The 24,473-nt window shown below is 41.2% G+C and overlaps 1 protein-coding gene across 1 annotated transcript; it reads left to right on the top strand.

Annotated features, from left to right (window-relative positions):
- Nucleotides 1–1,142: 1,142 nt before the first annotated feature.
- On the top strand, nucleotides 1,143–24,347 carry GORAB (golgin, RAB6 interacting). The gene is made up of 5 exons (XM_037167398.2): nucleotides 1,143–1,283; nucleotides 6,351–6,702; nucleotides 14,193–14,294; nucleotides 16,381–16,521; nucleotides 22,613–24,347. The coding sequence occupies exons 1-5, from the start codon at nucleotides 1,223–1,225 to the stop codon at nucleotides 23,043–23,045; spliced, it is 1,089 nt and encodes a 362-aa protein (XP_037023293.2). The 5' UTR covers nucleotides 1,143–1,222; the 3' UTR covers nucleotides 23,046–24,347.
- The last annotated feature ends 126 nt before the right edge of the window (nucleotides 24,348–24,473 follow it).

Here is a 24,473-nt window from a genome sequence, read left to right as displayed (position 1 = left end):
CGCCAAACCTTTTGGGTTGCATTGTAAATTTTAAATGCTGGGGGAAATGAGTCCACGTTTAAGCTAAAGGGTGTGTGCACACCTAGATTTCAGAAGTCACTTTAAAGTTTAAAAGCTCAAAGGTTGTAAGGGAAATGCCAAACATACTTCCCCTCCTGACCACCTATATGGAAACCTGAAATATTTATTTCAACACTTTTCTTGTTGTATTTTCAAGCTACTCCTTTTGTTTTTTCAATTTCTTTAAAAATACTGACACACTAACAAAATGTAAGCCAAAATAAAAGGTGTTTTCATCTTTTCAACCTCGAAATCTTGTTTCGAGGGTTGAAATCAGCTAACAATGATTAACTCGGGAAGCCAGAGACATTACGCGCCCAAGAACGATGACGTCACGAGCAGCCTGCTTAAGGAATGTTTGCCCCTCCCCCAGGGCCAAAGTTTTCCGTGGCCTTCTCGAACCATAAAAGGCAGATGAGAGTCCATGTGTAACAGGGAAGGTTTAGACATCCCTTGGGAAAAAGCTTGAGGCTGCCTATTAGCAAGAATCGTTCACGGAACATCAAGGACACAACCCACATTCAACAGAAACCTGGGAGACGCTACAGAGACCCTGTTAAACGTGTCTGTTCCCTTCCCATTAATTAAACAGCAGGCCTCCAAAATGTTCCTTCGTAATTAAGCGCCTAAATGTGAACATTCTCTTGAGTCAACCAGCAGGGTACTTCAAGCGCAATTTTGAAAGGAACATGTATGACAAGCCCCATACCACACACCTCAAGACCACCAGGTAGCAAGCTCCGCCCCCCGAACGCTGACGTGCAGCCTCGAGGCAGTGACACCCGCCCTCCGCGTCCATTTGCAGTCACTTCCTAACTGCCTGTTTTTCTCCACCCTTACCCCCCATCGCCCTTTCCCCCCTTATGTCTTGAAGCAATTAACCCAACAATCACAGGAGACGGGAGACAGAGCGCGTCTGCTCAGAGGGAAGAAATGTCTGCGTGGCCAAGACCTCCTTAGGCAGTTTGTCCGGCACTGCGGTGGGCAGCCTCGGAGGGATCCGGACTGTGGTGCTGGAAAAAGGGGGCCTTGGGTCCAAAGCTCGACGAGCTGATTGGCTGATCTGCCGCCGCCGGGGAAGAACCCGGATGTGCCTGGGTAGTCGCGTTGGCAGTCGGTGCTCTGCGGTTTGGGCATTCTCCGAGGGTGGCAGCTCGGGCGGATGGCGCAGGCCTGGGCTGGCTTCTCTGAGGAGGAGCTGAAGCGACTAAAGCAGAGCAAAGGTAACAGGACGTGCAGGACATGCCGGCGGACCTTGAATTCAAGGGTCTGTTAGGGCAAGGGGCGGGGCTGCAGCTTTGAGAGGGAGGGGGCGGGGTAGAGGGAAAGGTGTTTATGTTGCAGAACTGAGCTATGAGTGGGGAGACAGGATTGAGGGGCTCCAGAGGCGGACCACTTGGGCCCGTCCAGGGGGACTGGGACCTGCTCTGAGAAAAGAGTTCAGGGATCCTTTGCAAGGTTTCGCTTCTTGCTGTGAAGGTAATGGAGAGGAGGTGAGCCTTTAGCCGGGCCGAGCATTGCAGTGTAGATCCAGGATTGAAGGTTGGGGTGAGGGTACAGGAAGGAGAGGTACACACTACATTAGAATTGTGATGAATTTACAGCAGCGGACAGTGACCGGGAAAGGGGGAGCACAGGGGTCCTCGCGCAGAACGTCGGTGCTTTTCATAATACATCTGGAGTCTTGCGTTCACTTCTGGTTGCCAGATGATTTTGGCAGCTCTTGCTAACCCTTGAGAGTCAGTAAACCAAAGGGGTCTTTGAGAGGTTAGATGTGAAATAAATAAGTATATGTATACACACTACTTTGGTATAATCCAAAGATCTTGTGTTTCCCTCTCTTTTTATAGGGTAAGCATCGAATGGACTTGTACTATTTCCTTTTAATGAAGGAATTAAGTTTGTGGATACTTGGTGAGAAACTCTTGGTGATATAAAGTAGGCTTTGTTGGTGGTTGAAGTTTCAAAAATTTCTGTTCGGTAATTCCAGTAGTGCACGCAACTTTTGTGAGTTTACTCTTGGTACCAAACTTACACACTGTACATTTGGAGAAAATAAAATAAACCCTGGCATGCCTTTTCTTACAGTTTGTGAGAAAATTGCACATTGCTCATGTGGGGCTGTGCATTTTTAGCATGGGTGTGAGGATAAGCTAGGGCTGACCATAGGTTGAGGAAAGTTTGACTGGCCCAGGGGCCTTTACAAATTTAACATAAGAGTTGTGATGCAGTGTGTAATTAACTGTCTCTGTCTTGCTTGATGATACCAAATTCTCTTGTTCTGTGTTTTCAACACCCATTCACTTAGATGTACAGAGTACAAGTGCCTCTACTTGTCTGACCTGAAGTTAAAGGTATCATCTTCTGTGGCAGGGCTGCTAAGGTGAACAAGGCCTCATCCCCCTTTCAAAGAGTTTGTAGTCTGCTAAGGAGATAATCTGTAATATAATGTGATAGGAGATATTCTACAAGAGCTTGCTGCCCAGTGAGCAGAAACCTCACTTGGGTTGGGGGGTGGCGCTTGGGAAGATGTCACAGAGATTATGTGTTAGCAGAGGTGAGTCTGCTGGGAAAGAAGACTTCGTGTCCAACTCTAAATTAAATAAGAGATTGATTATGGAGAAGTACATTTCTTTACAATTTGGGATAGAGAGAGGGTGGGAGGACTTCGATTTCAAAGCCTATCATTGCATAGACACCCACTCACTAGTCTGAGATCACCTTGAGGAAGAGAAAACATCTTAGCATCTTTGTAAACTCATAGCCAAACAACAGTGATTACCATAAGGCTCATCTAGCTCTGCCTGTAAATCTTTTTGTCTTGGAGTCCTCATTTGTAAAACTAGAATTGTTGAATCTTTATTTTTCAAGGCTCCTTTCAGCTCTTCTATAACCATTAAAATATTAACCTATGAAAATGAAATTGGTTACCAACAAAAATAAGGAAAACTTGTGCAAAAATGAGGAAAATAACCATATGTGCATTGGTGGAGAACAAGAATGTTCTCAACTCTCTTTATAATATTGCAAAGCTGGGAATAAACCAAATGTTCATTAACAAGAGGTGGATAAGTAAATTGCAGTATGACCGCCCAGTGGGCTACTATATAGCTAGTGGGAATATATGAACTGTAGCCATGTGAATTAACATGTATAACTTTCATAAAAACAGTGTATGAAAAGAGCAAGTTGCAGGAGAATATATAGTCTGATAACCTTTTAGAGAAGATCAAAATCACACAGGCAGGTATGTTTTAGGAATGTAGAAACTCTATAAAGAAAATCTAGGGACTGAAACACCAAATTCAGGGTGGTGGGGAAGTGAGGAGTGGCAAATACATAAGGAATTTCAAAGGAAGTGGTAATTATGAAATCAGGTTAGGCCAAGTTAAGCTGCGGTAACAAATAGCTCTAAAATATCAATTGTTTAAAATAATCAAGACTTATTTTTCACTCCAGCTGTATGGCTAACATAGGTTGGCAGGTGACTGCTCCACGTAGTCACTCTGCACCATGCCCTCGGGTTGTCCCTGGAGGAGTTCCCCATGGCAGGAGGAGGAGAAGACTGAGAGTTAAACATTGGCAACAAAATACTTTCACCAGTAAATGGCAGGTGTCACTCCTTTTAGTTCATTTGGCAAAACCAGGTTATACAACTTTAGAAGACAGGATATACAATTATCTTATGTATTTCAAATAAGTGGGTAATGTTCTATTCTTGAGTGGCAGTTATATTTACTATATTTACATGTTTTATTTGCTAAACTGTATTGTTACTTCATTATAATCCACACAGGGTAGATTGTATGTGTGTGTATGACATACATATTATTGGACGTTTGACTTATTGGAAATAAAAGCAGTACAGCTACAGTGCTTTATGTTTTCCAGTTGTTGATATATGAAAAATACAAAAAGCCAAAGAAAAATTGACAAAAGACATGAGTAGACATTTCTTAGAAAAGGAAATATGAAGAGATGCTTATCGCGATCAATAAGCAGAGAATTGCAGATCAAGAACATACTGAAACCCTATTTCATACCCAGTCTGATTGACAGAAATTCCAAAGTCCTTTGTCAGATGTGTCTGTTGGAAACCATTTTCTCCTAGTCTGGTGAGTCGTCTTCTCACTCCCTTGACGTTATCTTTTTCAGGGCCAAAGTTTTTAATTTTAATGAAGTTCAACTTGCCAATCTTCTTCATGAAGAGTGCCTTTGGTATTGAAAGTCATTGCCATACCTAAGGCCGTCTAAGTTTTCTCCTATATTCTAGGAGTTTTGTAGTTTTGGCGTTTACATTTAGGTCTGTGATGTATTTTGAGTTAATGCTTGTAAAGGGTGTAAGGTCTTTGTCTGATATATTTTTTTCTTTTTTGCATGTGGATGTCCAGTCCCATGACCATTTATTGAAAAGAATCTGCTCCATTGTATTGCCTTGGCTCCGTTGTCGAAGAGAAGTTGACAGTATTTATGTGAGCCTGTTTCTGAGCACTCTGTTCTGTTCCATTGATCTGTTTGCTAGTCTTTCACTGATACCTGCTGTCATGGTTACTGTAGCTTCGTAGTAAGTCTTGAAGTCAAATAGGGTCAGTCCTCCAGCTTTGTTCTCCAGTATTGTATCGGCTGTTCTGGGTCTTTTGCCTCTTCACATAAACTTGAGAATCAGTTTATCAGTATCCAGAATATAATTTGCTGGGATTTTTATTGGGATTGCATGAAATCTATAAATGAAGTTGTGATGAACTGACATCTTAACAATATTGAGTCTTCCTACCCATGAACGTGGAATATCTCTCCTTTTTTAAATTTTTAGTTTCTTGATTTAATTCATCAGAGTTTTGTGGTTTTCCTTATATAGCTCATGTACATATTTTGTTAAGTATTTGTTGAGTGCTAATATAGATGGTATTTGTGTTTTTAATTTCAAATTCTACATAGTCATTGCTGGACATAGAAAAGCAATTGACTTTATCATATTTATTTTGTATTCTGCCACCTTGCTATAATAGCTTATTAGCCTCAGGAATTTGTTGTGGGGTTTTTTTGTCATGCGTTTTATTTTTAAGTGGCCTGATTCGTTTATTGTTTGAGAGTTTAAAAATTAGTGTTATAAATCTCATAGGTAGGTTCTGTGAGAATGCAGAGTAAAACGGAAGCTGAGGGACAGAGTTTGAGAGGCACCGCTGATCCAGCTAGTGATTAACTGGGGGGTGAGGACACCCCGTGATGTTTTCTTCCCATGGTCTGAGTAAAGATGATTAGCCAGGAACAAGCCCCTCTTCCAGGGTACAGGAAGGTTTCTGTCTGACATCAACAGTAATAACACTTCACTTTAGATAGCCATCTATCTTTTCAAAATGTTTTCATCACCCATCCCATTTCACCTTTATGCCAACTCCATAAGGTAGGTGGAGCAGGTAATTTTCAACCAGTTTGACAGATGAGGAAACTGAACTATGGAATAATTAATTGATTCGCCCCAGGTTACTGAGCTGAACAAAAGCAATTGGAACTGTGACCCCAGAAATTTTAAGTCTCCTTTGGAAAATTTAAATAATAAGTTTGCACTGCTACAAAGGTCAATGTAGGTATTATTACTCAGTTTATAATTCTTTTTGAAAAAAATTCTCAAGAGTCGTTTTATCTCCCTCTCTTGCTTTGATCAGGCCACTGTTAAAGCTAGCTTGCACACGTTGATTAAAAGCGAACTAGACTTTGGGAACACAACCTTGGACTGTTCTGGAAGAGGAAGGAGAACAGTTTAGGGTAAACTAACATTCCCAGAAACAAGAGACTTCATTCAGTAATACTTTGTGTATAGCATTTCCCTATGTATCAGATTGTTTTACGGTCTGTTAAAATTTAAGAAAGGTAAAGCTCATAGGAAATTTATTTCAGTAGAGCAGACACAACCATAAATTAAATTGAAAACATATCAGAGAATTCAATTCATCTTCCTAGCTTGGTCAGATTAGTTGATACTTTTGATAATCATCAAATCAAATTGAGAAAGAAATTTTGCTTTGTATCCTAAGGTGTTCCTCACAGACAAATGGATTTCCTTGAAGATAAATTGAAAGCTAGTACAGTTTTTGTTAAATATTAACAGTATGATTGAAGAACTATTGAAACTGCAGGAAGATCACTGTTTTTCCCTGGCTTTTAAGACAGAGAAGGGGAGAAAACCTTGACGAATTATCGAAGTTTAATATTAATCCTTTATTTTCTTAGAGAAATGATAATTATTTGCTATTCACACAGAGGAATTTTCCTTTTTCTTTTTAATATAGACCCCTTTGAACCACAGCGGCGTCCCCCTGTGAAGAAAAGTCGACAACAACTTCAGCGAGAAAAAGCCCTTCAAGAGCAGAGCCAAAAACTCGGACTGCAAGATGGATCAGCCACGTTACCTCCAGAGCAGCTGCTTTTGGCACCACAACAGAGATTTCAGAATCAAAAGCCACATGTTTCTCCCCTTACTGCTCCTGGTCCTCCTACGCCCACCTCTCCCATTGGTGACAGGAGACCACAGGGCCCTGAAAGTCACCCGAGGGAACTGGGACTTGAAAACTCCTGTGACGGTCACAGAAGTGCTGAGGTTCTACCTTCAGATAGCAGATCGGAGAAAAAGAAAGTGGAATTGTTAGTAAGTCTATATATCCATGAGAAGTTTTTCCATTTTACCTTTTTTTCCCATTGGGCTTTGAAGAAATGTAGTTTTAACATTTTCTGCTTTATATTCTAATCTAGAAATGTGATAAATTGTCAGAAATATAGCTACCACCTAAATATATTATAAACTAGTAAGTGTTAGGCATTTTATATATTTAATGTCATTTAGTTCCTTGTTTTCACCCTTATAGATAAGTTATATTTGGGGCTTGGAATAGCTATTGTATTCCCCAAGCCAATACACAACTAATACATAGTCGAGTTAGGACTCACAAAAATGTCTCTCTGACTCCTGAGGCCATGACCTTTACATTTCCCAGAAACATTCTTATATATGTAGTACTCCTTTGCAAATTTGATACATTCTGCACCTTCCAGACTGCATCTCCATTGGCCCAGAAAAGAGTACTTGTGAAGAGACGTGTAGGGATGGTCAAAGGAAAGAGTGTAGGACATTGAGGATATTAATCAAATAGTTCACTTGAACCATTAGATTTCTTTTTATTCTTAATTAAATTGTTTATATTTAAATCACCTCCAGAATTTAGCTACATCCTTGTGAAAATTGCCATTCTATGACTTGTAAATTCATACAATCAGATATTTTTTACTATGTGACTTATGCTTTAATATCTGTTTAGTATGTTATTTGTTTCCTATGGGTTTATTGCTCGGAGGGAAGAATGGGTGGCATTTGTTTCTGTTTTCCATTTTTCTGAGTCTTTCTTTTTACAAGTTTTTATAATCTCAGCTATTTTTTTTTAATCCTGTGATGATCCAGATTCTGTACTGAGTTTAAAGTACTTCCACCTCCATGGGGTTTATAACCAAGAAATTATTTTGGCAGGAGACACAAAGCTACATGACTCATGAGCCCAGTGTTGAACAAATGAGTACATTTAAATGTCTTTAAGTATAGTTTAACGGCAAAGGCCTGAGAGAAGTGGGAGGTGGGTTTGCATTTAGCTGGGCAATTTAGATTGAGTGTCATAAAGAAAATTCTTAGGTACTTGGGAGAATTTTCACAGAAGACATGTAATCTCTGGAACTATTGTTAAAAAGGAGACATTCTGAGGCTATAAGAAGGAAAAAAGAAATGCTCAGAGATGACATCTCACCTCTCTAGAAGAGGGAAAGGACAGGCCAGAGAACAGTAAAGAATTCGGAAAGTGAAGGACTGCAAAGCACAGGGTCCCTGTCTAGCCAGTTCTAGCAGTGGTATACCACCAAGCCCTCTGAAGGGAGAGACCCTGGTCAGAGTAGTGGTCAGAGAGAACCCAGGTGTCTGTGTTGCAGAACATTGGGAGAGGGTGGGTGGTGAGCTGGGGCTGAGGCATCTGGTGAGGAGGTGCGTGCAGAAGGAGAGATGAGGAAGGACCGGTGGTGCCCGGCACTAAGGTGCAGGCTGTAGAAATGGAGAGAAAGGGGTTGTTTTCGAAGAGCTTACAAGGTCTGGGAAAGAACTTTTTCATATGATGGCTGTAAGAAATGACAATAATAGGAACAAATATCTTTCTCATTACCTTGTTTAATTTGAGTTGACATCACACTGATGAGTCTTCAGGACACTTTAATATACTTCTTTTAGAATTTGACAGATTGGAAGATAATTCATGTTTTCAGGTCTTTGTTTTTCCCTAGCCTAGCATTCAACTCTTAGTTCATAGTGTTTCACTCTGTTTAAAAATATTTCAGAGCTGGAAAGAAGTGAGCAAATTGAAAGAGAATGGCTGAATTAAAAATTGGTTATTGCCCTGAGGATGTCACATGGTGGAGACTTTCATTGTAGAAAACTCTGGAGTCACTTCTGGTCAAGAGGCAGAGTTATGTGTATGCCGTGCTCACCTACTCCCACAACTACATCAGACTTACAACTAAATTATAGGACAATTACCCTTGAGAACTACTTGAGAATTAGTTGAACAGAACTCGTATAATCGAAGAGATCCAGAAAAAGACACAACATACTGGTAGGAGGGGCAGAGAAGTAGAACAGGCAGGGCCCATGCATACTCATAGAGTAACAATTCAGGAGAATCAGGAGGGATGTCTTGGCTGTGGAGAGGTCCCCACTGAGAGGTGAGGGGACCCAACCCCACACCAGCTCTCCATCCCAGGGCAGCAGTGCTGGGATGAGGAGTCCCCACAACTTCTTGCTGTGAAAGTCAGCAGGGATGTACCCAAGTGAAACTGAGGGCTTCAGGAGTCCCAGGCTTTCTTGAGGAGTCTGTGCATGGACTTGCTCACTCACAGACTCACTTGCTCTAAGCCTACGGGGGCAACAGCTTGAAAAGTGGCAGGACATGCAAGGAAGAAATAATTTGCCAGCTTCAGATGAGGACTAGAGGAGCAGGGGGCCGCTTTGGGAACAGAGCACTGGCAGGTGCCACTGTTCCTTTGTCAACCACGGCATATGCAGCCTCAACTATCTCCTAACGAGAGTACCATCCATCTGTTCTGGCGAACCCGGGACCTCACTCAACTCACGTGCCTGGCCTGTGCAGCTTCCAGCAGCCTCCCCACACTAGCAGCCTGCTTCAGCTCAGGCTGTTGGCATTCTTAAAACCTCAAACGTCCACAGTCAAAAGAGCAGAAGCTGTCCTCGCATGCCCTGTACATCCTGCTAAGTGGCCCAAGCGTGACACACGTGAAAACTGATCTTTCAACTTGCACGGCAGCTCCCTTCAGGAGACACCCCCCCCCCCCGGCAAAAGCTGCAGCCAGTGTTGACTCAGAACATACTTTCATCAAGCAGCCACAAACCCAGCACAAGTGGGGACTGAACTCAGCTCACATCATGATGTTCACCAAGGGGTCCCAAGTTTGGCACAAGTGGCAATGGCCTCAGTTGCAGCATAGCCTCTCAATAGCACCTCCCAGCTGAGCACATCAACCAACTGCAGATTACTTTGTAGCTTCAAATAGGTGGTCCCAAGCCGGGTACAAGTGGAGGCTGACCTTGGCCTAATGGAGCTCCTCCTAAAAGGCTTCAGAACCAACACAACCAGTGATGAACTTCAGACTACACCAGAGCATTACCCAACCAACTCCACAAATGATACACCTGAAGGTTTAACTTAGCTGGCACCACAGCCCAGCTAGTCCTCATAGCAACTAAGCCTCAGAGTCAGTCCTACCCACTGATGTGCCAGCAGCAGTCAAGGCTCAGCTACAGCAGGAGAGCACACACTCCCACACAAAGAATATCCCTGGAGCTCAGATGAACAGGAAGACTGCACCACTATGGCCCACAGGACACCTACTACTTAAGGCTACCCTGCCAAGACTGGGAGACATAGCAGCTCTACCTAATACATAGAAACAAACAGACAAGCAAATGAGACAAACACGTCCCAATGAAGGAGTAGAACAAAACCTCAGAAAAAGAACTTAACAAAATGGAAACAAGCAATCTACCAGATACAGAGTTCAAAACACTGGTTGTAAGGTACTCAATGAACTTAAGGGAAGAATAGGTGAACTCAGTGAGAATCTCAACAAGGAAATAGAAACCATAAAAAAAAGAACCAGTCAGAAATGAAGAGTACATTAGAGGGAATCAATATCAGATTATATGAAGCAGAGGATCAAGTCAGCAATCTGGAAGACAATATAGCAGAAAACACCCAACTGGAATAGAAAAAAAAACTTTTTAAAAAACGAGGACTGTTTTAAGGGACCTATGAAACTACATCAAGTGTGTCGATATTTACATCATTTGAGTGCCAAAAGGAGAAAAGAGACGGTAAGGGACTTTGAATCTATTTGAAGAAATAATGGCTGAAAATTTTTCTAATCTAATGAAGGAAATAGATAAGTCCAGGAAGCACAGAGAGTCCCAAACAAGATGAACCCAAAGAGGTCCACAGCAAGACACATCATAATTACAATCCCAAAAGTTAGAGACAAAGAATCATAAAAGGAGCAAAAGAAAAACAGTTATGTACCAGGGAACTACTATAAGACTGTTGGGTGATTTCTCAACAGAAATGTCGCAGGCCAGAAGGGATTGGCAGGAATACTCAAAGTGATGAAAGTCAAAGACCTACAACAAAGAATGCTCTACCCAGCAAGTCTGTCATTGAGAATCAAAGGAGAGATGAAGACTTTCCCACCACTAAACCAGTATTACAAGAAATGTCAAAGGGACTTTTTTAAGTAGAAAAGATAATATCAAAAATGTGAGTAAGAAAATTTTGGAAAGAAATTCTCACTGGCAAAGGCAAACAGCAGAAGCAGTAGGTCAACCAACTATAAAGCTAGTATAAAGGTTAAAAGGCAAAAATAGAAAAAAACGTGTAATTACAATTACACATAAACACAAAAGTAAAAAAGAATGACAATAACAGGAGGGGAGTAAAACTTGTAGTGATTTTAGAATGTGTTACAACTTTAGCAATGATCAACTTAAACTGCTATAAACACACTTTGGTATGTAAGAAGCATGAGGTAACCACAAAGCAAAATATAAGGAATATACAAGAAAAAAGGAATCCGAACACAATGCTATAGAAAGTCATCAACATAAAAATGAGAGCAAGAGAATAAGAAAGGAACAGAGAAGAACTACAAAAGCAATCAGAAGGCAAGAAAATGGCAATAACCACATACCTATCAATAATTACTTTAAATAGAAAAAAATGTTCCAACCAAAGGACACAGGGTGGCTGAATGGATAAAAGAACAAGACCCATCCATACAGGTGCTGCCTACAAGAGACTCACTTCAGACTGAGAGATATGCACAGACTGGAAGTGAAGGGATGGAAAAATAACTTTATGCACATGGAAATGAAGAAAACTTGGGGTAACAATAATTATATCAGACAAAACAGACTTTAAAACCAGGTCTATAACAAGAAGCAAGGGCATCTCAATGATAAAGGGGTCCGTCCAAGCAGAGGATATAATTCTCATAAATATACCTACACACCCAACATAGGAGAACCTAAGTATATTAAGCAAATATTGATGGACATAAAGGGAGAGATGAGCAGTAATACAGTAACAGTAGAGGACTTGAACACACCACTGGTATCAATGAATATATCCAGGCAGAATATTAACAAGGAAACAGTGGCCTTAAATGATGTCAGGTGGGATGGATTTCATTGATGGTTTTAGGATATTTGATCCAAAAGCAGCAGAACATACTTTTCAAGTGTATGTGGAACATTATCCAGGATAGACCACATGTTGGGCCACAAAACAAGTTTCATAAATTCAAGATTAAAATCATACCAAATATCTCTGATGCAGTGGTATGGAACCAGAAATTAATTATAAGAATAAAACTGAAAAACACATGAAGGCTAAATAACAAGCTACTAAAGAAGCAAGAATAGCCCTGGCTGGTGTGGCTCCATGGACTGAGTGTCAGCCTGTGAACGGAGGGGTTGCCAGTTCAGTTCCTGGTAGGGGCACATTCCTGGGTTGCAGGCCATGTTCCCAGTGAGGGGATGTGCTAGAGGCCACCACACATTGATGTTTCCCTCTCTCCCTCCTTTCCCCCCTCTAAAAATAAAATACATATTTTAAAAACAAGCATATACAATATAAAAAAATTCTCTTCAATAAATGGTTTTGGGGAAACTGGACAGATACACATGCAAAGGAATGAAATTCAATCATTTCCCTACACCATATACAAGAATAAACTCAAAATGGATTAAATACTTCAATGTAAGACCCCAAACCATGAAACTCCTAGAAAAGACAAGTCAGTAAATTCTTGACTTTGCTCTTAGTAATATATCTTTTTGGATATGTCTTTTTGGGCAAGGGAAAAAAAATGAGACTACATCAAACAAATTTTTTGCATAGCAAAGGAAACCAACAACAAAAAACCTGAATCTACTGAATAAGAGAAGATATTTGCCAGTGGTACATCCAATAAGGGGTCAATATCCAATGTATATCAGTAATTCATACAACTTAATATTTTAAAAAATCCGATTATAAAATTGGCAGGCAGAGGATCTGAGTAGACATTTCTCCAAAGAGGACATATAGAAAGCCGATGGACATGTGAAAATATGCTTAACATCACTAATCAGGGAAATTCAAACTGAGATCACAATGAAATAACACCTCACACCTGTTAGAATGGCTGATATCAATAAGACAAATAACAGGTATTGGTGAGGATGTGGAGAAAAGTGAACCCGCGCGCACTGTTGGTGGGACTGTAAATTGGCTCATCCACTGGAAGAGGGGAGATTCCTCAGACCAGTAAAAACAGAACTACAGTATGGCCCAGCAGTTCCATTTCCAAGTACTTACCCAAAGGAATCCAAAACTCTCACATGAGAAGGCACGTGCACACCTATGTTTATTGCAGCATTATTTATAGTACCCAAGATATGGAAGCAGTTGGTAGAGTGGATAAAGAAGAGTGGTACATGTGTACAGTAAAATATTGCTCATCCATTGGAGACAGACAATATGGATGGACCTAGAAGGTATTATGCCAACTGAAGTAAGACAGGAAAACATAACCACGTGATTTCGCTTAAATGGGGAATCTCAAAAACAAATGAACAAATAACAGAAATAAACTCATAGGTAACAGAAAACAAATTGATGGTTGCCAGATGGGAGGAGGTTTGAGGAACGGGTGAAAAAGATGAAAGGGTTAAGAAGTACAAATTGGTGGTTATAAAAATAGTCCCAGGAATGTAGAGCATAGGGGATATTAGTCAATAACACTAATAACTATATGTGATGTCAGATGGGTACTCAGTTTATCAGGGCGATGACTTTGTAAGTTATATAAACATCTACTGCTGTGCACCTGAAGTTAATATAAAATTGTGTGCCAAGTGTAATTGATAATCTTTTGTTAAAAATTTAAAAATGCACATTCAATCTGGAGAAAAATAAAAAATTTCTGGGCATACAAAGAAGCAGGAAATTGTGATACATAACCAGGAAGAAAGTCATCAAAAGAAACATGCAAAAAGATGGGGATTATCAGGCAAAGAATATTTAAGCAGCTATTATAAATATGTTCCATGTGCCCAAGAATGGAGAATATAAACTGATTTAATGATTAAATCATTAAAATGATTTTTAAAAGAACTTTGAAAGATAGAACATGACATTAGCTACAGACCTATTTATTTTACTTCCCATTTTGCATATAATACATAATTAACTTACACAAGTTTCTTTGTACTTCTAAAAAATGCCTCACCGTTCTGGCTTCCAGTTTGTGGGTTCCTAGGTTATGTACATATAATGGATTTCAAAGGGCCAATTTATGTAAGCCTTCTTTACTTCAAATCATAGTCTTTGTTTCTATTAGAACAAAATAATGAGCTGCAGATGGGTTCCTTTTAACAGGACTTTAAAAAATATATACATAATCTGGCTGATTAAATTTTATACGGAGGGGACTGAGACTGGTAAGGTGTGGGGTGAGGTTTCAGAAAGTCATTTTTATACGTTTTTGCTCCCTAGGCAAGAAAAGTCTCGCTGGGAAGTCCTCCAACAAGAACAGCGGCTAATGGAAGAGAAAAATAAACGTAAGAAAGCTCTTTTGGCTAAAGCTATTGCGGAAAGGTGAGGCACCCGACCCAGGAGAGGTTGTGTCAAACGTGCGGTCAGCTTTCTCATGTTTTATATTTTTATTTTCCCATGTTGATTCTCATAGACTGACATTTTCTTGACAACCATTATTTTCTAGGCTAACTAAGCAAATTACGCTTTATAAATTATACTGACATTCTGGTGTTAATTTAGTAAGGAGGACTTTTTAACTATAGATCGTAACAAGTTTATTGACACTGGTACAATTACAACTCAGGATCAACATCAGCATTTTCGGTTTTAACTATCTATGCATTCATAAGGGAGCAATGAAGAACTATCAGTACAAGTAAATTAACAACCGGTGCAGGTGTTCATCTCGGTACTTAGGGGCCTTTGTCACCTAACATGTAGATGATTAAGATTGTTCTTCATAAGTGACTTACACTCCCCCAGATCTTGTGTTCCCTTCCTAAGGACGTTTTTCTTAAATAACTCACCCTGCCCTCACAGAAGATAAAAGCTAACCTCTCATGGATGGCTGGGGTCACTGGTGTGCACTGGCCGGCACTGTGCAGTCCGCACCTCCCAGTGGCAATGTGTCCGAGACCCCCGCCTCCTTTCCTGCATTGTGTGGGCCCTGAACAGTGACATTCCCATCTGAACCACCGTCCCCTCCCTCAGCTGCTTGTCCTGTGGGGCCCCAGGCAACCAAGCTTAGTCAACGAAGCAGCGATTGACAACACCAAGAAGTAAATGGAAGCCAGCATCAGTGGCATTTGTTCTTTTTAGATTGCCAGAAAAGTCTGGCAAACCAGTTGTTGAGTGGCACTGATGTAGGGTCAGGGAGGGGAAGGAGTCCGGATGGAGAGACGGGCCAGTAGGTGGAACAGTAATTCAGATGCATACTGTGCCTCTTTGGCAGGTGCTGTATGTATTGGAAAACGACTTTTTTCTCCTGGTTTACCTTAATCTTTCATGAAGCTTAGGAAATAATACTACTTACTGAGTTTATGTTTCAAGGGGAAAAAAACCATGATTACTGAAAAGTGACTGTTGGAAAGCATGTTAGTCTGCAGTATGGAGGAGGTTCTAGAGGCTTTTACTGGGGATTCGACCCAAAAATGTACAGGCTTAGTGTGTGTTCTGTGCGTGTTTTTCATGTGAGACAGAAAGCACTGATGTAAGCTGATTAGATCTAATAAGTGGACAGGGAAGCCCAGTACTTGTAGTAAAAGAGGAGCACTAGCAACTTTTACAGGCAGAAAACAAGGACAAGTGCATATATAGAGTGGAGGTCAAGAGGCTGCACGTTGCAGTGCAGTGGTTTTGTGTGGGGGGTTATTCTCCTGTGAGAATGTGTGTGAAAGTTTGAAATGAGTGAAATCATGATTAAGGGGCGGCTTTTGCCTTTGTTTATTCTATTCCTCAGTGTGTAATATACTTGGGAGTGATGAGGGAGCAGAGATGGTGAGGTTGGATTGCCTTTAAACCAAAAGAAGTGCCTGATTTTGAGCTCCATGAAGAACAATTTTGAGGACCTGTAGTTTTGCCTAAAGAACAAGAGTCAAAGGAATAAAAGTTTGGGGAAATGAGTCCTACGGAAGTTAAAACCAAATAGATGTTTTTAGACATAAGAAATGATGTTTGATGTAGGCCTCTGTTCTTGGTGTCCACTAGGCATCGAACAAAGGAAAAGGTTGGCTTAGTGAGAAGAATTTAAAACTAGAGATTTGGAAAGTAACATCAATGACGTTCCAGTGTAAAGGAACTACAAATATGTTCTTTTAGAGCATATTCTTGTTTTTATGGAATGAATACAGACCCGTGAGTGAACTATTATTTTTAAATCTTTTTTATGAAAAGATCCCTCATGTATGAAAATCATCTATACTAACAGAAAACTTGAAATAATAAGGGGAAGAAGTGCAAACGCAGTCTTAGAGATATACCAAAATGTTACCAGCATTTGATTTCAATTTTTCTTTTTTCTAATGAAAAAAAATTATACGTTATGTTCATATTGTATATACGGTAGCTTGCTTTTTTTCACTTACACAGTATGGATACATGGTTTTGTAATGTTCTCCCTTCTCCATTCGTGTTCCTGCTCTTCCAGGTCTAAAAGAACTCAGGCAGAGACCCAGAAGCTGAAGCGGGTGCAGAAGGAGTTGCAGGCTTTGGATGACATGGTGTCAGCAGACATCGGAATTCTCAGGAACCGGATTGACCAGGCCAGTCTGGACTATTCCAATGCTCGGTGAGTTGGGGAAATTGTGTTCTAAACAAGCAGTTCAGTTTAGTTAGAGTTTGTTGCTAGCTGGGCCAGCACCATTTACGGGTATCATCATCGCCACCTCGTAACAAGCACATCAGGTGCTGCATTTACTCCTCTTAATGGGAGTAGTATTGAGTGTGTCTCCTCTTCATGAGTCTCCCTTCACGTTGCTGTACGGTCCATGTTCCCATTAGAGCATCCCTTACACTATTTATCTGCGTCTGAGTCTTTCCTGCCGATGCATCAGGTATCTGACGTTTGGGACCCTGCAAATACCTGAAAGACTTGCCCCCAAACCACAGTTCTAACACCCAGTCTCTGCTCTTTCTGTTAAGAAGTTTTGATTGTCATGCTCCTTAGGGATCAGCTTCGTTCTCATTTCAGTTTTCATTAAAGACAGATCTAGTTTACTTTTTAAAGTCTATGAGTACTTTAAAGAAAATACCAGTCTGTCTTGAAAGCTTTGAGTTTTTTCTTTTCGATTATATTCTGTGTAAATAGTTCACTATCACGTGTTTCAGACATTGGCATTTTTTGAAGAGAAAAAAATCATCATGGAGTAGTTTTTAAATGAACTAACACATGTAAAGAATTACGCGAACTTTGCAAGCAGATAAAAAGGCAAAAAATTAAGTCCAATTTTCAGGGTTTTCAGTCCTTTCAACATCGCTTTAATCATCCCGGTTTGTCTTTTTTCACAAGGGAATGCTGTGTTAATGACTCGGTTTTGCATCTCTCTCTGTAACACTAGAAATCAATCAGAATGCCTCATTAGTCCAGGGTGAACCACAGCATCAGAATGTTTATATAACAATTTAATAAAGCGGAAATGCTTGATTGTGGTTTTTAATTCACTGTTTATTGTTTAAGAAAGAGTTTGCGGTGTCCTTGTGATTTTTGTAATTGTTGCTTGACCATATGCTGTTAGACTTAATGGGTTGCCTAAATTAATGCCATCAGTAGCTGATAACTAGAGGTTCCAGATTTCTACTAATAGGGTCATTAAGGAGGTGACCAAGATTTTATTAAGATTAAACTAAGCCTGGATGTTTAGCACATTTTATTCTCTGTAAGTTAAGGTTGCCAGAGGAACTTTTTTTTTCTTTTTTGCTGTTGCAGCCCTTTATACGAATAATTCATATTACTCTGGATACCGCAACAGAAACATCATCTGTTTTGATTCCATCCTAGAGGAGGCTGGAGAAGGATGCCTTTGTCCATTGAACAATTACATGTTAAAAATGTCCTAGTTTTAGCCATTGAGAACCAGAGAAGGTGGGATTACCGGTTAAAGGAGAAAAAGTTCCTTAATATAGAAATACTTGTAATGAAATTTTAGTTAATTCTTACATAATAAAAACTTACCATGTAAAATTTTTTACACCTCCAGCTAAGAATGACAATTTCTCATGGTACTGATACTGACGTCGTGGTATGTGAATATCTGTATTGCAGGTGTGAGGCTGTTTTTAAAAATCTCACAGGCAGCTGTGATTAGGGCCGGCATTGTATTTTGTTCATGCAGAAGATAAAATCTCCTGAATTTATGTCTGTGGTTATTGAGAAATTATAGGTTGGTGGTACAACATTCTGGTCCAGGTTTCTTCTGACCCCCAGGGTAGTCCATTTCTGTGGGAGGTTTCCTTGATTTTAAAAAAAATATACATATAGGTACATAGGCCTGGAACAGCGCTGTGTCCACGGAGGTCCTGGATTCCCCGGAGACCAGGCTTCTGTGGGTCAGTGTTGGGACGCACAGCCCCGAGGAGACCAGCACGCGAGCGAGCCAGCCCCAGACTGCTGCCTGCGCTGCTGTTGGCGGCGACGGCAACAGTGCGGCATATGCTGCGCAGACCAGCCTGTGAAACTCAGAGCGGCTGCGTGTAGAACAGTCCTTTAACCCTCCATGTACCGGGAAGAACAGTCGTCACTGCTTGCCATCCATGTTTAATAGGCACTGCCCCCCCACAGGCACACACATGCACATGCACAGGTATGTTCTGAGTCATTCTGTGAGTAGTTCACAGATGTAAGAATAAAAGGGGTTGTAGGAAAAACTGTATGGAAAATTGTAATGGGAACATAAGCATCACAAACTGCTTTGTATCAAGTACTGTTTGACTCCAAAACTTACAAAAAGCTGAAAGAATGTGGCACTACAAGACAGTCCAAATACTTATAAAATACCAAGTGATTAAGTTCTTCCTGTTGAAGTTATTAACTATGAAAATAACATTGTGTTTTTATCCTCTTTTCACTGATTGAGTCTTGAGTTGAGGAACTTCATCTTGGTGTGTTTTCTGAAGACTACGGGCTGAGCTCTCACTCACACGACCAGTCTCACTGTCGAGTCCAGCCAGTGTATGTCTGCATTGGCGTTGGTTTCCCGGGGCTGCTGTAACAAGTTACCACAGACGGGGGTCTCAGAACAGCAGAAACTGACTCTTGCATTTCCCTGAAAGCGGTGTGTGACGTCCAGGGTCACTCTTCCTTCTGGGTGCTGGGGGTGAGGAAGTGACTGTCTCTGGGGGGTCATTTGTTAGCTGCCCACATTTATCTTTTAATTTGTGTAATAACTGCGAAATGTTTTCATCTGCCAATTTTCTCTGCCACTAGGACAGAAAATTTTTTTAATTTTTAATTCTCAACTGTGTTCAGTGAAAGCCAAGAACAGATTACAGATAGGGGGTTACCAGTCTTTCACACCTTCTTGAAAGGTGATGTGATACTTTGGACAACACAGTAAGGAAATGAAACGATGATGATACATTTCTTTATATAATCCTTTTAGGTCATCTCATCATTCCCCTTTTTCTTATTTTAATGTTTTAGCATAAATAAGAATAATTGGTAAGTAACAAGGAAATACTTCCTAGGGTGGTGAAATGACAGAATGTGTTGAGATGCATGAAAATGTATCTCAGTGATCCAATAATGTGCCTTAGATTTATAAAAGAATCCAGTGGACTCGTAATAATTTCAAATTATGATTAGTGTCAGTCTACTTTTAAAATTATAAGTAAGTTTTCTCTTTGTTCTCTGGACGGCTTCTAAGAAAGGATAGAAAAGCATGGTCTGTTGATCCTTACAGACAGTTATAACTGCTCATAAAAGGAACTGAAAACTAAAAGTGGATCCATGGAGCCTAATGGCATGCTCAGGGTTAATGATTGAGTTTGGGGGGGGGGGGTTCCTTGTTGTTTTGTTTTGTTCTGTTTTAATTCCAGGGAAACTCAAACCAAGAGGGTTTCTAGAATCCTGAAAATAGCATTCATGAAATCATTCAATGTCCCTTTAAAATAACAAAGTAATTCCTTAGCTGCAGTGCCGTTCAGTCGCTCTCCCTGCGTTGTGCAGACTGCGTTTACTGTTCTGTTCCAGCATATTTAACGTTCCAGCATGTTTAACGTTCCAGCGTGTTTAATGTTCCAGCGTGTTTAATGTCCCAGAGCCCGTGCACCGTCACACTGATGCGGTGCATCCACCGGCAAATAATCAATATTCTAAACCTAAGTCACTCCGTATAAGAATGCATATGCATGTTTCTGGCCAGGAGGACTTACATAAATAAACAAATGCAGAATCTTCGGTGATTTATCCAGTGTGAAGGATCAATGAAAACCTGGGGACCTATTTGCAAATCTTCATTTCAATTCAGCATTCATGAGCCCAGTCAGTAAATCTTCTCTCCCCGACTTTGACTGGCTGAGGGAGACCACAGGCGTGCAGAGAGGGGGTGGGGCTGGGGTGGAAGGGGTACGTGTTCACCTACCTATAGCGGGTGTTGTCAGAGCTCTTAAGCTGGATGCCAGAACATTCACACACAGGATGCCTTGTACAGCATGGAAGTATGGGACCCAGACACCCAGCAGAGCTCCTTTAGAACAGGTCTCTTAACCTCGAGGGTAGTGGGAAGACACCTAGTTTTCTCGCTCTTACACTTTCTAGATGACAGTCAAAGAAAGGAAATATGATGAATGCTATGTAAGAGTTTTTCAAGTATAAACACCAGATGCTTACATAATTTTTGTTTTAGATATGTGTGTAGCGATACACTGATGGTGCTTTTTGATCCTGGTGCTCTGGAGGGGAAGTTCTGTTTCTCGAGGACCTGCCAGCACAGGGCCAGACACTTGCCCCAGTTACGTGATGTAATGCTATACACTCTGAGGAAGTGCTGTTCTTGTCACTGTTCCACAGATAAATGAGCACTCGGTCGAAGAAACCGCCTGGGGTCACTACACCAGCATTTCACTCGTTGCACGCCTGGGCTCGGACCCCTTCCACAGGCACCCGGCTGCCTTTGGTCTCATGATGCTGACCGGACTCGTCTCTGATTAGAATGGAGATAAACTACCAACTCCAAAGAACGTTTAATCTGCAGGCTAACTGAGGGCTCCTGGGGTAGCCTGTCACCGTGAGCTCTGTGACGAGCAGGGGCCCAGGCAAGCCCGCTCAGGTAAAAAGCGGGTCGTTCCAGGCGACGAGGGGCAGCCTCACGGGCACGTCATCACATCAGAGACCATCCTCATCCGTTTGCGTAGACGCCGAAGTTTGCGAAGAGCGCTGGGGCTCTCCAGTCGTGCTGAGCCCAACGTGGCCACCAGCTGTGGTTCCCCATCAGATCCTCCCCACTCCCCGCTCAGTGTTCTGATCCCCAGATCCCAGAGATCACTGTCCTCCTCCTCCCTAAGAGTTCTCCGTTTCTGACCCATCAGTCAAGAGAGAGATTTCTCAACAACAGACCCCATTAAAAAAGAGCAGAGGACCTGAATAGACACTTTTCCAAGGAAGATACACAGATGGCCAACAGGCATGTGAAAAGATGGTCAGCCTGTAGTTACAAGGGAAATGCAAACCACAACCACCATGAGATACCACCTCACACCTGTTCAAATGGCTGTTATCAATAAGACAAGAAATAACAGGTGTTGGAGAAGATGTGAAGAAGAGGGAACTTGTATGTTCCTGGTGGGAACATAGATGGTGCAGCCACTGGGAAACCCCCACTCGGGAGGTTTCTCAAAAAATGAGTTGAGCTGCCTTACAACCCCAGCAATCCCTTTTCTGGGCACCTGCCCCCAAAGTTTGAGAACACTTACTGGTAAAGCTATATGTCCCCCTGTGATCCTTGCAGCTTTATTCACAGTCATCAAGCCATGAAAACAACTTCAGTTGGATAATTAGATAAAGCAGATGTGGTACATATATAAATGGAATAGTACCCAGTCATAAAAAATGTGAAGTATTAACTATACGCAACAACTTGAATGGATCTTGAAAGTATGCTAAGTGAAATAAGACGGGACGAGAATTGTGTGATATACTCTATGTGGGGTATGAAACAAAAAGCAACCAACAAACAAGCGAAACAAGAAAACTCAGCCGTAGACAGAATGCTGTTTACCAGCAGGAAAGGAAGAAAGGGAGGCAGACGGGGGGTAGTGGGGGTCAAACACAAGGTGACAGAGGGAGACTAGACCCAGTGGTGAGTGCAGAATTCAAGTACACAGCTGTGTGATATAGTGTGATTACTAACCAGTGTCACCCCAATACATTTAAGGTAAATGACAGAGATGCTGATTTTTCTACTTTCTCCATCTCTTCCTGTTCTGTGCCACTCACACACTTGACCGGAAGTGCGCTGGAGCCAGCTTGGTTCATGAGAGCACATTCAAGTGCGTCTTTTCCCAGTCTGCATTCAGTCACATTGGGGGCTTGAAATTGGTCACTGACACCACAGAAATCGACAAGCGCTGCAGATCAGGGCTCTCCCCCTCAGAGCGTGCGTAGCCCTGGATTAACCCTCTTGGCCTGCTTTCATTTAAGTAGCATGGAAGGAGGAAATGAGTGCACACAAACATTGTTATGTTAGGAGAGTCCAAGTGCGCGTGTGGTGGGAGTTTCGGCAGCAACAGCCTGGTCTGTCTTAACGTGTAGACAAGAGTTCATAAAGCCTTAATAGCCATACCTTCATTATATATTGTTTCTAAATTCTGAAGTTTAATTGTTGCTTTTCAGCCCTCCTTTCTGCAATGAAGAACTAATGGACCTCTTGTACCTGTCCCTGCAGGAAGCGGTTTGACAGGGTGGAAGCAGAGTATGTTACGGCCAAGCTCGACCTGCAGCGCAAGACTGATATTAAAGAGCAGCTCACCGAGCACCTGTGTACGATCATACAGCAGAATGAGCTCCGCAAGGCCAAGAAGTTGGAGGAGCTGATGCAGCAGCTGGATGTCCAAGCCGATGAGGAGTCTTTGGAGCTTGACGTGGAGGTAGAGAGATTGCTGCACGAACAAGAGGCAGAAGCGGGGAGACAGAAGGTCCGTGGGGAGAGTGTGGCTTTAGGGCCTGCTCAGAACAAAAAGCATCAGGCACCAGCTGCTTCCCCGAAGGTACATGGACAGTGTGGAAATTCCAGGAGCGCTCCCCTGCGCACTCCAGACCACCCGAGTCAGGAAGTGAAAACGGCTGTAAATGACGACGCAGCTGCTCCGAGCACGTGAAGTGCCGGTGTCTGTTGCTGTCAGCTGATGTAGTGCTCAGTGAACTTTCTGTTGTGGTTCTGCTGTGACCTCTGGTGAAGGCCTCTTTAAAGCAATGCTAATTTTTGAATCTCTGATTGGCTTTATGATAACATGTTTGGTCATTGCAAAGACTCCAATGATGATAATTTTATACACGGGGGCATAGTTCACCCTAATGTTGGGCCATTTCTCTTAGTGTACCCTTATTTGGGATAAAACCAAGTGACTTAAAAGGGTAGAAGAAAAACTACAGGGCCATGAGTGTTTTTAGAGCAGGTAAATAAAAGTAAAATGAAAAATGGTAATACCTCATCAAAATCATGTAACTTCTGGGAGAAGGCTGAGACTGAGAATCCTACTATGTGTCATCAGTAAAGAGACAAAAAATAAACATGAAAAAGAGAACAAGAAACAAAAAAAACAAGTAGTATTTGGATCTTACTAGATTATTATCTCTGGATCATACTAGAATTACAAATACAACTTCACAATTACTGGACAACTTAAGCCAACGTTACTGTTGGATTCGATTTGCCTTTTAAGTGTCTTTAGTTTACAACCTGAATTTTGATTAGTTGACACACACAAACATATGTACATACAATATGTCATGTATAATTTTACTGTTAACAAGTTGTCTTTAATCAGCATATTGACTGGTCATATTAGACTGAAAGCATTTCTACAGTGAAGCTGAAAATAAAACCTTGCCACATTTTATTATGAAAAAACACATTTTCTTTCCAACGTTTCTTGTAAATATGTATTTTATGTGTCATAAATTATCCTGTCCTAAAGCATTTAAATGGTTAAAATGATGGTTTTCTTACTGCTTTAGTTTATTCATTATCATCACTAATACTCGACCACTACATTGTGCTGTATGTAAGTGTGCAATTAAGTATTGTAATTGTGTCACAAAATCTGTGAATATCACATTCAGTTCTGATTCATTAGAAATTCCAAACAGTAAAGTCATGCATTTGAAGTCTTAAATAAAAGAGGATAAAGACAGGTATCATATTGTATCCACAGAAATCCTGAGAAAGATTTTTTATGAGTTTGAGGATATTATTTTCTAGTAACGTGGATGAGCTCTGTATTTTTATATGATGTCACTGACCTAGAGACCTAGCTTTCCATCACTGACTTCTCCAAACAGAGGCGTTTGTATAGGTAGTGGTGTTGCTACGTATGGGCAACGCATGTAAACACCAAGAGCTTCCTTGTCCAATGTGGCCCTATTTTTCTAAGGAATAAACAAGTCTGATGCACTCATAATGTGGTCTCTCATTTACCTTCAAAAAAAATTCCACAGCTTAGTATACATTCCTTTTTTTTTTTTTTTAAGTATGTATTTTTGGGCAGTGTGTGGCAGGAATGCATCCTGAATCTCCATGTGGTAGG

The sequence above is a fragment of the Artibeus jamaicensis genome, unplaced genomic scaffold (assembly GCF_021234435.1).
Source record: "Artibeus jamaicensis isolate MK-2021 breed Jamaican fruit bat unplaced genomic scaffold, CSHL_Jam_final scaffold_625, whole genome shotgun sequence".
Lineage (NCBI taxonomy): Eukaryota > Metazoa > Chordata > Mammalia > Chiroptera > Phyllostomidae > Artibeus > Artibeus jamaicensis.
The sequence above is the reverse complement of the archived record's forward strand: the minus strand, read 5'-3'. Positions and strand labels throughout refer to the sequence as shown.